The following is a 13,908-nucleotide window of genomic DNA, read 5'->3' as shown; positions in this document are numbered from 1 at the left end:
ATAATTCTTCGACTCGATTCGATTCAATTCATGAAATCATTTAGTAAGGAGGTCAGAGGACCTGATTCTGAGCCTGAGCCAAGTACATACCTAGGCCTAGAGGAGTGCATACACGTACATACATAGTATTTCATTTCCGGATAATATAGGTTCCATTCCATTCCTCTCTCTATTTTTTTTAAGGTACCGGTATCATCATGATCGATCGGATCGTAATCTACAAGATTTTGTTTCGGTTTTTCATTTGATATAATGATTGAATTAGAGAAGTATACGGTTTGCATGTTCAGTTACTACCTGGCTCCTGCTCCTCACCAGCCAGAACCCGCCATAACATCTTCGCCTCTCTATCCTCTTCTGCCGAACCGGGCTCCGTGCCCGCGCCGTATCGCTGGCCGATGACACAGACCAGCCACACGTCCTTCTTGGTGGCATCGAGAAAGCGCTCCGTCGGCGAGCCGCGCGGGTAGATGCGGCGCCATTCGTCCCAGATCCGGTATGCCTCGTCGCCCCAGGCGCGGAAGCTGACTTCCTCGATGATCGTCGGCGTCGTGATCTCCTTCCCGCGGAACACGCCCCAGGTGACGGCCATGCCGCGACTGTTGTCGTGTAGCTCGCTGAACTCGTCGGCTGCGGAGCCCGTCCCTGCCCCCGTCGTCGTCGTCGTCGTGCCGGTCGCCAGGGAGAAGGAAGACTCAAAGTCGCCTGCTGCGTTCGTCGCGAACCAGGCGAATTCGTCTTCGCCGTAGCGCTGCAGGAGCGGCTTGATATACGACTGGTAGTCCTCGCCTGGGCAGAAGAATTCGACAAAGGCCTTTTGGAAGACAAACCCTTCGCCTGGCGGGCCCCAGCCGAATATGGGGTGGTCGCTTCGCACTCCGTTAACGGCCGGCTGCGATGCGAGCGTCCACCAACCCTTGTCGATGAGCTTCAAGAGCTCCGTGCGGATCGTCGCTGTTTCGGCATTGAGGCCTCCCGTCTCTTCCGGTGCTCCTCCCTCAGACCATGGTACAATGTGCAGTTCTCCAGACACATGCCTCCGGAAGAGCGTGTTGATATCGGACCGCGAAGTCGGGTATCCCCACAGTCTGCGAGCAACTGTAGCACTGACATGTAGAGAAGGACCGTAGCCGTCAATCTCACCGAAAGCCGGTGATCGGGCATCACCCCATCGCCCGTTGGGGAAGTCATCCCAGGTTGCTTCGCGACCTAGCGAACCAACTCCTTCAGAAATCTGTAGCGTGGTGCTGCGAGGAGGCGGGTTCATTGCCGGGACTCCCGCACTCAGTGCCGTAGTCTCATAGGAGAATGACCCTCCAGAGGACTTCTCCGACGGGACACGTAATTTGTCTACGATCACGCGATTATATGGTTGAGAGTTGATAGACGAGGCTCGACGACGGGAGCGCTTCTGGTTTTCGTCCAGCACTCCATTCTGGGCTGCAGCGATAACTGCGATATCCCGGTCCCTGTCCAGTTCATCGTTGTCCTCCGTCATGGGGGGTATAAGGTCGCAACGTTCGAGCACAAAGGAAACGGATTTCTCGAGGTTGAGGGTGTAGAAGTGGAAGCCTCGAGGACCAGGACAAGGAATGTCCTTGATACCATCCACGATTTCGCTGAGGATGTCCACACCGACCTGCTTCACCTTCTCGTCGTCCGACTTCACTTCCTCGACTCGGGAGAGGATATGGGGAGGGATGTTGGCATGACTGAGCTTCGTAACACGGGTGAGAATGTTGTAGCTCTGGATCGGCATGAGACCCGGAATGATGGGAATCGTCTTAAAGACCCCCGACTCGTGGTTGCGCAGCATCTCTTCGAATTTGCGATACGCCTCTAGGTCATAGGTTAACTGAGTCATGATGAAGTCCGCGCCCGCCTTGACCTTCTCCACCAGGTAAGGCAGATCCTTGACCGGATCTTGCGGCTCCGTGTACGAATCGCCCGGATGGCCTTCTGGATATGCTGCCACTCCGATACAGAAGTAGTCGCCGTGGACCCGTCGAATGTACCGCACCAGGTCCACAGCATATGTGAACTCCTTGTTGCTGTCATTCTCATCGTCGCCATCAATGTTGTACTCCTCGCTGCGGGGTGGATCTCCTCTTAAGGCCAGAATGTTCCTGATCCCCAGCACCTTTGCCTCCTCCAACGCCTCATCGACGAGTTTTCTGTTCATGTTCGTACACGTCAGGTGCAAGCATGTTGTCAGTTGCAGCTGGCGCTGGCAAATCTCCGCCAGCTCCAGGGACTTGGTGGCAGTCGTTCCTCCAGCACCCCACGTCACAGTCACGAAGAGCGGGCGAAGAGCTCGTGCCATACGTTCCAGACGGGCTTGCAGGTTGACCGATCCCTAAAAGAAGCGAGACATCGCCAGTCAGTTTCTGTCGCTCTACTCGGCCATGAACGCGGGGTTTATCAGAACCCCACCATCTGGGTTTTCGGAGGAAAGAACTCCAGGGAGAAATAATGCGCATCCGGCGGAAGCGCCGCAATCTTGTCGATGATCTTCTCCATCATGCCGGGATCTAGCCTGGCAGGTTCAATGGCGTTGCGCGTAGTTGCAATTCCCAGACGAGATCAGGGGCAGAATCGAGCGGGGTGCGGCAGACGGCGGGCAGCGATGCAGGCAGTGGCGATCTTATCTTCCCCACCGTTTCACATTACTGGGAGGGCATAGAAGACAGAGGAATATAGGAGTAAGAGTTCTACAGAATAATTCAGTGAGGAAAGGGATCAGGAGAAGGGAAGGGCACGAGAGAGAAATGATTTGCCGTTGCGACAATCCCGGCACATGGGCAGACGCTGTTTTGCCGGGATCCGCCTCCAGCTGAGGCCGATTGCGGACATGGACTGGTGGAGCCAGCAAGGCTAGGAATCGTGAATAGGGAGCTCAACAGCCGGATCTCGATTATTGTATGTATCGTCTACCAGAATTAGTCCCCTGCAGTATGGACAATACAGAAGTCCTGCAAGAAACGGACTGGTTACCGCCTTGAATGCTTGCAACGGCCTCGTTTTCAATGCGAAGAACAAACAATACAAACATTTCTCATATAGTCGGGATCCTTGCAGGCCAGCAGAACGTTATGGAAGATTGAATACGAGGTTGAAATACCTATAAAAGGAGAGCTGGCAGGAGGAAGACCCTTTTTATTAATTCTAATGATGTAAATAATATTATCTTCTTGTGACATGCCCACATCTGCTTGCGCATCTGCTCCCATTCAGTGAAAATCAATCGATCGCTGTTTGCCGTGCATCAAGGCACCGTCATGGCCTCGACCTCAAGGTCTTTGTCACGATTGTTCACCAGGGTGCCGCTGTCATCCTCATTCCGATCCTCCTCTCGCCGCGTCTTCTCGACAGCTCCTCCACCGCCGCCAAACGGAGCGCAATCTTCCGCTGACGCTCGTTCCCGCCTTCAACAACTGAACGCGCGCCTCCCAGCATTCCTGCGACGGTATACCACCCCCCTCCTGGGCGCCCCTGTCACCCACATCACGTCCTTCCTCATCTTGCACGAAATCACGGCGGTGGTTCCCCTCTTCGCCCTCGTGGCCGGGTTCCATTATGGCGGGTGGATGCCAGACCTGACTGGTGACGGGGGAGCGTTCGACGACGGCGTGAAGCGATTCGGGCGCTGGTTGAAGAAGAAAGGATGGGTGGAGGGCGACGATGTCGAGGCCGCTGCCACCGCCGCAGCTACGAGTGCTGATGGTCATGGAAGGCAGGAGCTGGCAGCGTCAACAGAGAAGCACAAGGGCGTACGGTTGGTGCTCGAGTTTGCAACGGCATATGCCATCACCAAGGCACTGTTGCCGATACGCATCACTGCCAGCGTGTGGGCGACACCCTGGTTCGCGCGGGTCTGCGTTGGGCCTATAGGCAGAGGGGTGCGACGCGTCTTCAGAAGCAATAAAGCATAGCCAGGATACGAATCTCTGCAGTCGAATTATGCGCGGTGTATATATAGTCTCTTGCAGGGTAAAGGTCATCATACAGCTTATACCCCTCATTGTCGTTTGTGAACCATTCTAGGCCACCATACCAGGAGGATTTACTTTCCTATTTGCAGAGAAGTTTCTTGATTTTCTACGCTTCTTTATCTGTCATAGCTCATTCCCCATAAACCCACATGGCTAGACTCGTTCAACCAGACATGCTGGATATTTATGGCTTCTCGTAGATCCAGTCGAACTGGCTGTGCTTGTACTGCTGGATCTCGTTCTCGTTGAACCAGAGAGCAATCTCCTTCTTAGCGTTCTCGACGCTGTCAGAGCCGTGGCAGACGTTACGGCCGACATCCTATCACGCGAAAGTCAGCGAGCTATCCGGAGGGATATATACACAGCTTGGGAGACCTACAATGGCGTAGTCACCACGGATGGTGCCAGGGGCAGAAGCAAGAGGGTTGGTGGCACCGAGGATGGCTAGCATTATTGTCAGCAGTGCATTCGGTATTCATGGAGTCCACGCGAAGACGTACCGCGGCCAGTCTTGACAACGTCACGGCCCTCCCAGACCATGGCGACGATAGGGCCACTCAGCATGTCTAATTCCCACATTAGCTTTATTGCCGAAGAAGCGCTTCTTTAGGACTAAATGTTGGAGAACTGACAGGAAAGGAGGCCAGGGAAGAAGGGCTTGTCGGCGAGCTCGGAGTAGTGCTTCTCGAGGAGCTCCCGGGAGGGAGACACCAGCTTCATGGCAACGAGCTTGAAGCTATATATACACTGTCAGCAGCCTATTGTCCTCAAGGAGGAGACAGTTTTCACTTACCCACGCTGCTCAAAGCGGGAGATGATGGGTCCAATCAGGCCGCGCTGGCAACGGGGTCAGCGAGAAGGGTTCGCGAACATTGTCGAACCAACAGGCCACTGTAGCTTCGACAACAGACTGAAACGAGGAAAAGGACATACCTGGACACCATCGGGCTTGATAGCGATGAAACTGCACGACGAGTTAGCTTCAATGCCACACAATAGGCGGGGACAGAAAATTCAGGGAGGGGGAGGGGTTCAGCCATGAGGGAGGGACGGCACAGAACAGGGGACTTACGTCTGCTCGTTGGACATCTTGGATACTGTGAGAGAGATTGCGGACTCCAGGTCAAGGAGACTGCTGCGAACTCGAGGACACGGGGGATTGAAGAGAAGAGCAGACTCTGGCGGGCTGCGTTGGCGAAAATATATTCGACTCGGACAGCCAGATGGTGGGGCTGGAGGGGTTCTCCATCCCCTGGTTGTCGCCGTGGACGGGCCAATGCCGGGTCCAGACGCTGCCAGAAGGCTGCATCTCGCTCTCTTTTTGCTGCCTGAGGGGAAAGAAAAGACTTCTGGAGAGTTCGACACGATATACACGTGTATCTCTTTTTAACAACTGATCTTTTGCAATATATTATATTGTAACACAAAGCAACACCTGTGTCCTTGTGTGTAAACAGAAACTCTTGGCCAGCTGCTAGTGTCTGCCTCAGCCACAGCTGGATGCCCTAATAGTCAGGGCTGGCTTAGCGGCCGCGCTGCCCCAGGTTGCTCCGGCCACTCGCCCAGCCAAGCTTATCTGGCCAGCTGGACCGAACGTGCAACGCTGCACAGGTGGTGTCTGACCAGTCCTGCACATAGATGGAGGTCAGCACATCTGTTTGCTGCTTCTAGATTGTCATTGTTGCAGATTGAGCCTCAATTGCTCATCCTTTCTTCCCGACCATGATCGGGTGCAGAGCAGCGAAGCTACAGCTGATGCTGTTCTTCGCTATCCTGAACCTTCTTGCCTATCTGGTCGTACCTGGCGGTGAGTCTCCAAGGATCGCAGGCCATAGATGGGCGGACCCAATATCCTGACAAGTCTGTTCCAGTCTCGGTGAAGCACGAGAACTTCAAGACCTGCTCCCAGTCAGGCTTCTGTAGTCGCAACAGGGCATACGCCGACGAAGCCTCCGCCCAGGGTGCCTCGTGGTCCTCTCCCTACGAGCTCGATTCCTCGTCGATTCGATTCGAAAATGGCCAGCTGCAGGGAACGGTCATCAAAACAACTACCACCAACGAGAAGGTCAGGTTACCTCTCACCGTGTCGTTTCTCGAGTCGGGCGTTGCACGGGTGGTGCTGGATGAGGAGAAGCGCATGAAGGGCGAGATCGAGCTGCGACATGGCAGCAAAGCCCGCAAGGAACGCTACAATGAAGCGGCCAAATGGACTCTCGTGGGTGGTCTGGATCCCAGCAAGTCCGCCGCTCTCAATCCCGAGGCCGATGCCGGCTTCACCAAGGTGCTGTACGGGCCGGACAACAGGTTCCAGGCCATTATCCGTCACGCTCCCTTGGAGATCCAGTTCCAGAGGGATGGCCAGACGCATGTCAAGCTGAACGATCGGGGATTCCTGAACGTGGAGCACTGGAGACCCAAAGTCGACGCGCCCAAGGACGGTGAAGACGCGAAGAACGCGGAAGACCAGAGCACTTGGTGGGAGGAGACTTTTGGCGGTAACACCGACTCCAAGCCCCGGGGCCCCGAGAGTGTCGGCCTGGACATTACGTTCCCTGGATACGAGCACGTGTTTGGAATTCCAGAGCATGCGGATTCGCTGTCGCTGAAGGAGACAAGGTAATTTCCATCGATTCCGCGGCGCATGATCAATTGTCTAATTGGTGACCAGAGGTGGCACCGGCAACCACAACGAGCCCTACCGAATGTACAACAGTGATGTGTTCGAGTACGAGCTCAACAGCCCGATGACCCTCTACGGCTCAATCCCCTACATGCAGGCCCATCGCAAGAACTCGTCGGTTGCCGTCTTCTGGCTCAATGCCGCCGAGACCTGGGTGGACATTGTCAAGACCAAGCCGTCGATCAACCCGCTGGCCTTGGGTGCCGCTGGCACGAAGACGACGCAGACGCACTGGTTCTCTGAGTCCGGACAGCTGGACGTTTTTGTTTTCCTCGGGCCCACCCCGCAGGACCTGACAAAAGCCTACGGGGAGTTGACGGGATACACACAGTTGCCTCAGCAGTTCGCCATTGCGTATCACCAGTGCCGGTGGAACTACGTGACCGACGAGGACGTGAAGGAAGTGGATCGGAAGTTTGACCGATACCAAATCCCCTACGACGTGATCTGGCTCGACATCGAGTACACGGACGGCAAGAAGTATTTCACTTGGGATCCGATGACCTTCCCAGACCCCAAGGGCATGCAGGAGCAGCTGGATGAGGCCGAACGCAAGCTCGTGATCATCATCGACCCCCATCTCAAGAACGAAGCCAACTGGCCGATCATTGAGGAATTCAAGAGCAAGGAGCTGGGTGTGCGGAATAAAGACAACAACCTGTATGAGGGTTGGTGCTGGCCCGGCTCGTCACACTGGATCGACTGCTTCAACCCGGCCAGCATCGCGTGGTGGAAGAGCTTGTTCCGATACGACAAATTTAAGGGAACTTTCCACAACACTTTTATCTGGAACGATATGAACGAGCCTTCGGTGTTCAATGGACCGGAAACCACCATGCCCAAGGATAATATCCATTATGGTGGCTGGGAGCATCGGGACGTCCACAACATTAACGGCATGACCATAGTCAATGCCACGTACCAGGGCCTGCTGGAGCGCAAGAAGGGCGAAATCAGACGCCCTTTCGTTCTGACGCGATCCTTCTATGCTGGAACCCAACGGATGGGAGCCATGTGGACGGGTGACAACCGGGCCAAGTGGGAATACCTGGCTGCCTCGATCCCCATGGTCCTGAACAACGGGATTGCCGGGTTCCCCTTCGCGGGCGCTGATGTGGGCGGCTTCTTTGGCAACCCCAGCAAGGAGCTCTTGACGCGCTGGTACCAGACGGGTATCTTCTATCCTTTCTTCCGCGCTCACGCCCATATCGACACCCGTCGACGGGAGCCGTATCTGGCTGGCGAGCCGTACACGGCCATCATCACGCAGGCGATCCGTCTGCGATACCAGCTCCTGCCAGCCTGGTACACGGCCTTCTACCAAGCCTCCGTGGACGGCTCGCCCATCGTGAGACCGCAGTACTACGTGCACCCGGACGATGAGCAGGGGTTCGCGATCGACGACCAGTTTTACCTGGGCTCCACGGGTCTCCTGGCTAAGCCCGTGGTGACGGAGGGGGCCACCTCGGTTGATATCTACTTGTCTGATAGCGAGAAATACTACGACTACTTCGATTATACTATCTACCAGGGTGCCGGCAAGCGACACACCGTTCCAGCACCCCTGGAGAAGATTCCTCTGCTGATGCAGGGCGGGCATGTGATCCCTCGCAAAGATCGTCCTCGCCGCAGCAGCGGACTGATGAAATGGGATCCATACACACTGGTGGTCGTGCTGGGGCAGGACGGCACGGCGGAGGGAACGCTGTACGTGGATGATGGCGAGACGTTCGATTACCAGCGCGGTGCCTATATCCACCGTCGCTTCCGCTTCGCCGACTCCACTCTCTCGTCTGAGGACATTGGAACCAAGGGCCCCAAGACTGGAGAGTATCTGAAGACGATGGCCAGTTTGCGAGTGGAGAAGATCGTGGTGGTTGGCGCTCCGGCGGAGTGGCAGCAGAAGTCGAGTGTGACGATTGAGGAGGAGGGAGCGAAGGCTGGAGCCACGGCTCCATTGCAGTACACTGGACCGCAGGGAGGCAAGGCAGCGTACGCGGTGGTGAAGAACCCCAATGTGGGCATTGGTAAGACGTGGAAGATCGAATTCTAGACAATGGCATTGTATCTGCACCAGGATTTCGGACATGGCTTTGTTCAGCTAGTTTCACCGTTAGAATAGACGACGGAATGTCGAATATATAGTCTTGCATTTATTCCAGTCTAAAATTGTAATGGCCCCCGTAGTAAGCAAGTCGTAAGGCTCGAGTAGGACAACAGCTATTGTATAGGTAGTGTTGTGTTGTCATGCGTTGTTGACGGCGGATCGACAGGAGACGGACCCGCCAGCCATCAGATAACTGCGCAGCCCCCAACCGCATCCGGCGGATAAGCTGGGCACTAAGGCAATCTTCTCGCTGTCTCCTCTATCAATGCTGCTCGCTGTCTGGGCTTCGAGCAATTATTACCGACCACACATCGCATGAGCACAGAACAGAGGCCCGCCTCGTCGCTGCGCATCCAGTCCATCCGTTCCCGACGGGTGGAATAATAACGTTCACCGGAATTGTCGGAGCGTCACCCAACTACGTCAGCAGCGCGGAGGAGGCATAGTTCACCGCGCATTCGAATTCACACTCGCATCTCTGGCCAAAGGACATCGCTTTGTCCAGTCGGAGAGAGACAGAGGGAATAATACGTACCAGCCAGACTCCGTCGTGACAGTCTTCCTTCGAATCGCGCAGGCACCATGTGGCTCGTCTCGCTCGTCATCGAATATGCGGCGCCGTTCTTGTATGTGCAGCAAAGACTCTGATGATGGCAGGAACTGGTTCCTGGATATTAGTACGTGCTAACGAGAGATTCATTCCAGTCTGATCACCGCCCCCATCACCTCCTATGCCGACCAAATCTACAGCATCCACCGGACGAAGAGCTCCGCCGGGTTCTCGCTGGACATTCCGCTGATCATGCTGGTGGCATCGATTCTGAAGTGAGATTTTTTCCATCCGAAGGACTGATTTGTCGTGTCGACACGGGCGATGCTGACCGCGCAGGATCTTCTACTGGTTCGGGGCCTACTATTCCGTCTCGCTGTTGGTGCAGGCAATCAACATGGTGTTTGTGCAGCTGCTTCTGCTCAAGGTTGCGTTGGACAACCGGCCCTCTCCGGGGATGAAGGAGGGCATCGAACACATCCCGTTTAGCGGACACCGCCAGGAGTCGGATCTGGGGTTCGCGCGGCCCTACAATTTCTGGCGCTGGAGGAGCGAGCGGCCGTAAGTGTCGTCCTGTGTCTACGCTGCTTACTTTGGACTCGCAACGATTGACGGTGTACAGCTACTGGACCTTCCTGGGGTACTTCGTCCTCTCGCTCTTTGTCGTCCACGTCTTCCTCCCCTTCATCTCCCGCACGGAATCCTATATCAATTTCCTCGGATTTGTCGGTCTCGCTGTCGAAGCCTTCCTCCCGGTTCCCCAGGTGCTGGCGAACCAACGCTCGCGGTCTTGCAAGGGATTCCGGCTGTCCGTGCTGGTGGCATGGCTTCTGGGTGATGCGATGAAGATGAGTTATCTGTTCTACACCAAGGACGTCATCCCGGTGGCATTCAAGATGTGCGCCATCTTCCAATGCATCTGCGACTGCTATCTGGGCGTTCAGTACTGGATGTTCGGAGACGGCTGGACAACGGTGGGCACTCGGGAGAATGGCCAGCCATGGGGGTCAGAAGAGAAGGACATCCGGCTGACCTAGTTGTTTTCATTTTCTGTTCTAGATATATATATATACTTATAGTAGATGGCATTCTTTGAATAAAATTTTCTTCGTTGTGTTGTGACCCGTGACAAGACACCGGGACGACGCTATTATATCATCGTGATTTTGTAACTCCGCAAGCAGCCGAAAGGACCGTTTCGTCCTCAACCCCGCGGAACCCCGCCATCATTCATTCATTCCATTCCATTCCCTTCCTGCAGGAAAGAATCCTGGCCACAAGAGACCTCAATTGGGCGTCATCTTCCGCTTGCGTATCGTATTGCTAGTGTCGATATCCTCGTGTTGCGGAACAATTGACAATGGCCTCGAACAAGCCCACCATTCGAATAGGCTATGTGCCTGGTATGTCGCGTCCACGCGTGTGATTTTTTTTCCCGCCCATTACTGTTCTCAGAACGAATTCGTTTCAGTACAAAAGAATGCCGACGAGCTGACGACCTACAGAACACTACCTCACCCCCCTGCACCTCGCCCTCCGCTCGCCCGCCGCATCCTCCCTCCCCTTCGACATCTCCCTGGTCGAGTTCCCGTCCGGCACGGGCCACATGATCACGTCGCTGCGGGGCAACGAAATCGACATCGGCATCGGTCTGACGGAGGGCTGGGTCGCGGGTCTGACGGGCAAGCAGCAGCTGTACGAGAACAGCGTGTCGGGCGGCTACAAGATTGTCGGGCAGTGGGTTGAGACGCCGCTGCGGTGGGCGATCGTGACGGGTCGCGACCGGAAGGAGCTCAACAGCGTCGATGATCTGAAGGGGGGGAGAGTGGGAGTGAGTCGGTTGGGGAGGTAGGTCTGCCGCAGGAAGAAAACCTGAGGGTGAACGTGAAGTCGTCTGGGATAATGGCTAATCTATGCAGCGGCTCCCACATCATGTCCTTCGTCCTGCAGCAACAACAAGGCTGGCCCGAAGATGCGCTGAAGACGGTCGCGCTGGGCCCGTTCGGCGCCCTTCGCGACGGCGTGACGCCGTTCAAGGAAGAAGACCCCAAGCAGGCAGGCAAGCCGGCGGCTGAGTTCTTCATGTGGGAGCACTTCACGACGAAGCCGTACTTCCACCCGAACGAGCTGAAGCCGAACCCGCCGCTGAAGAAGCTCGGCGAGATCTACACGCCCTGGCCGTCGTGGCTGATCGTGGCGTCGACGACGACGTTCCCGGACCCGGAGAAGGACGCCAACCTGGCGCAGCTGTTCAACCTGTTCGACGAGGGCATCCGGGCGTTCGAGACCAAGCCGGACGAGGTGGTCGATCTGCTGGCGACGGGGGAGCTGGGCTGCACGTACTCGGAGGAGGATGCCCGGGAGTGGATGAAGGACGTGCGGTTTGTGCGCGACACGACGCGCGGGTTGGACCGGAGGATTGTGGAAAATGTTGCTGATGTGCTGAAAAAGGCGGGTGTGATTCCGCTGGAGATGAGCAATGATGAAGTGGTGGCGAGGGTGACTGGTATTTCTAAGCAGTAATACGAAGACGTCTGTATGTATGTATGTACAGTACATAAATATCTTATTCTTCTCCTACACAAACATACCTCGTCATCATATCTTTGATATATTTATAAAACCGTACAAACCCTAAGGCATGTCCCTGGTATATACTACAAATATACGGGATATACATATCTGGAAATATCCATTCCCGGCAGATTCCTGGACAAATTCCCTACAATACATCTACTATGACTAAACGGGATGTAAATCGATATTATATACAGTATAGTCCCGGTAATCGAAACCAAGGAAATCAGTCTCGAGGACCAGTTACTGACTGACTGACTGTGTCAGGCAGCAGCAGACTCTCTTGACTCACTCACTGATTTTATTCCTTACTTACTTCCTCTCGATTTTTTTCTTTCTTTTCTCCCTCTTTACCTACATAGATACTTACTCTCATTTTATTTATCCCTTGGATATTTCACACTTCATAGTAATAACGCCAGATCCTCATCCATACATACAATATCATATCATCAACACCAACATCAACATCATGAAGAAACCCCTTCAAGAAGTCGGACCCGGTTTTGGGACTCTTCGCGCAGCATGCGATTATTTTCAGATTCATTATTTTTCTTCTTCTCCTTGGATCATTCTAAACTCTTCAGCATCGTCATCTTCTTCTGGCTCTGGCTCTGGCTCTGGCTCTGCGAGTGAAAGTAAGGAGAACTACTCCTCCTCGCAGGTGGAATTGTCTCCGCATGTTGGTGAGTCGGTTTTTTTCCCCCTCTTTTTACCTATATAAATACTTCTACTGTATATAATGGATGTATAGTGTATATACTGACGACAAGTGATATACAACCAGAAACGAACCTAACCACCCTCCCCCATCATTCCTCAGACTTTACACATCCAGCGGTCGAGCTCATTTTAGGATATCGACTGAGTCGGTTCAATACCGTTATGCTTGCGGGTAGGGACAGGGTCAAGGACAGGGTCATCCCTGACCTCCACTGCGTTGAAGAGCTTGCATTGGTAGAATCGTTGCCAAACAACAATACCAGCAGCAAGAATTGTTCCTACGACGTACCAAGAATCACGCGCCTCAAGCACGCAGAAATCAAGTCCCAAAGCAGGACATATCTAACCATCGTGGAAACGAGCAGTTATGGCGATAACGATATGTCTCCTATGGAAGCAGCCATGGCCCAAATCCCTATTTACCTCCGCGCGAGACTGGAAAAACATGACCTGGAGAAACCCACCACCACGAGCACGACGGCTTCTTCTAGCAGTTTTTTCTACGGCATCGCAACAGACAGCCTCCACTGGTGTTTTTTCTGCCTGGTCCGGATACAGACAGGCAGCTACAGGAGACAACGGCTTATTCGATCGCCCATCTTGAAGTGGTGCGCAGCGCAGAAGAGGGAGGTTTTGAGATGGATTGATTTTGTGCTTGAGAGGGGTGCGCTGGGCTTGGTTGATGATGCTAGCAATGCTGGCGATTCTGGCGATATTTCAGGCAATTCTGGCGAGAATACAGGCGAGATGATATCTTCATCTTCTAGCTCTGGAGGAAGAAGATGGAAAGAAGAAGCTGATGAAGAAGAGGAAGAGGAAGAAGAACAAGAACAAGAGGATGACTACGAACCCAACGACGACAAAGAAGAAAGAACTACTATCACCAGCCCACCCAGCATCGGCTGCAAAACAGGTATTCTTATCGATGTCGACGACGATGTCGACGATCGTGTTTGTGACATTGCTGCTGCTTATGCAGACTGGTACATGCACATGTATCACATGTATACAGCAGCAGGAGCAGGAAGAGCAGGAGGATACAAGTACAGTACATGATGTGAGCATAATCTCCTAGGAGCAAGCATGGAGATGAGATAGATGATGAAGGTGTATTGAATATACCCCGAAGTCTGCCTGGATAGGGACGAGATTTCGGATATGTACTGTACACTTCGCTTACGGGTTGCAGGGCAAAGAGAGATTAGTGATACAACTCTTGACATGTCATTACTATTTGTTTATCTTAGTGTCAGCTAAGCAGCCATTTCTAAGTTTTGAC

At 54.0% G+C, this 13,908-nt stretch overlaps 7 protein-coding genes across 7 annotated transcripts; 5 read left to right on the top strand and 2 right to left on the bottom strand.

Annotated features, from left to right (window-relative positions):
• Window positions 1–23: 23 nt before the first annotated feature.
• On the bottom strand, window positions 24–2,520 carry T310_6398 (Methylenetetrahydrofolate reductase (NAD(P)H); the record flags this gene model as incomplete). The annotated part of the gene is made up of 4 exons (XM_013470773.1): window positions 24–73; window positions 119–217; window positions 298–2,356; window positions 2,434–2,520. The coding sequence occupies 4 exons, from the start codon at window positions 2,518–2,520 to the stop codon at window positions 24–26; spliced, it is 2,295 nt and encodes a 764-aa protein (XP_013326227.1).
• Window positions 2,521–3,278: 758 nt separating this feature from the next.
• T310_6397 (uncharacterized protein) lies at window positions 3,279–3,925 on the top strand (the record flags this gene model as incomplete). Its single annotated transcript, XM_013470772.1, has 2 exons — window positions 3,279–3,862; window positions 3,892–3,925. 2 exons carry the CDS (start codon window positions 3,279–3,281, stop codon window positions 3,923–3,925), a joined length of 618 nt encoding a protein of 205 aa, XP_013326226.1.
• Window positions 3,926–4,176: 251 nt separating this feature from the next.
• Window positions 4,177–5,081, bottom strand: T310_6396 (Nucleoside-diphosphate kinase; the record flags this gene model as incomplete). Its single annotated transcript, XM_013470771.1, has 7 exons — window positions 4,177–4,311; window positions 4,372–4,436; window positions 4,493–4,558; window positions 4,625–4,728; window positions 4,786–4,829; window positions 4,926–4,956; window positions 5,065–5,081. The coding sequence occupies 7 exons, from the start codon at window positions 5,079–5,081 to the stop codon at window positions 4,177–4,179; spliced, it is 462 nt and encodes a 153-aa protein (XP_013326225.1).
• Window positions 5,082–5,714: 633 nt separating this feature from the next.
• On the top strand, window positions 5,715–8,725 carry T310_6395 (Alpha-glucosidase; the record flags this gene model as incomplete). The annotated part of the gene is made up of 3 exons (XM_013470770.1): window positions 5,715–5,799; window positions 5,864–6,608; window positions 6,661–8,725. 3 exons carry the CDS (start codon window positions 5,715–5,717, stop codon window positions 8,723–8,725), a joined length of 2,895 nt encoding a protein of 964 aa, XP_013326224.1.
• Window positions 8,726–9,726: 1,001 nt separating this feature from the next.
• T310_6394 (uncharacterized protein) lies at window positions 9,727–10,366 on the top strand (the record flags this gene model as incomplete). The annotated part of the gene is made up of 2 exons (XM_013470769.1): window positions 9,727–9,890; window positions 9,952–10,366. 2 exons carry the CDS (start codon window positions 9,727–9,729, stop codon window positions 10,364–10,366), a joined length of 579 nt encoding a protein of 192 aa, XP_013326223.1.
• A 323-nt stretch (window positions 10,367–10,689) lies between these two features.
• T310_6393 (uncharacterized protein) lies at window positions 10,690–11,852 on the top strand (the record flags this gene model as incomplete). Its single annotated transcript, XM_013470768.1, has 3 exons — window positions 10,690–10,732; window positions 10,835–11,177; window positions 11,249–11,852. 3 exons carry the CDS (start codon window positions 10,690–10,692, stop codon window positions 11,850–11,852), a joined length of 990 nt encoding a protein of 329 aa, XP_013326222.1.
• Window positions 11,853–12,378: 526 nt separating this feature from the next.
• On the top strand, window positions 12,379–13,685 carry T310_6392 (uncharacterized protein; the record flags this gene model as incomplete). Its single annotated transcript, XM_013470767.1, has 2 exons — window positions 12,379–12,592; window positions 12,661–13,685. The coding sequence occupies 2 exons, from the start codon at window positions 12,379–12,381 to the stop codon at window positions 13,683–13,685; spliced, it is 1,239 nt and encodes a 412-aa protein (XP_013326221.1).
• Between the last annotated feature and the right edge of the window lie 223 nt (window positions 13,686–13,908).

The sequence above is a fragment of the Rasamsonia emersonii genome (assembly GCF_000968595.1).
Source record: "Rasamsonia emersonii CBS 393.64 chromosome Unknown ctg1118621760403, whole genome shotgun sequence".
Classification (NCBI taxonomy): Eukaryota; Fungi; Ascomycota; class Eurotiomycetes; order Eurotiales; family Trichocomaceae; genus Rasamsonia; species Rasamsonia emersonii.
This window is presented reverse-complemented; position numbering and strand designations above follow the sequence as displayed.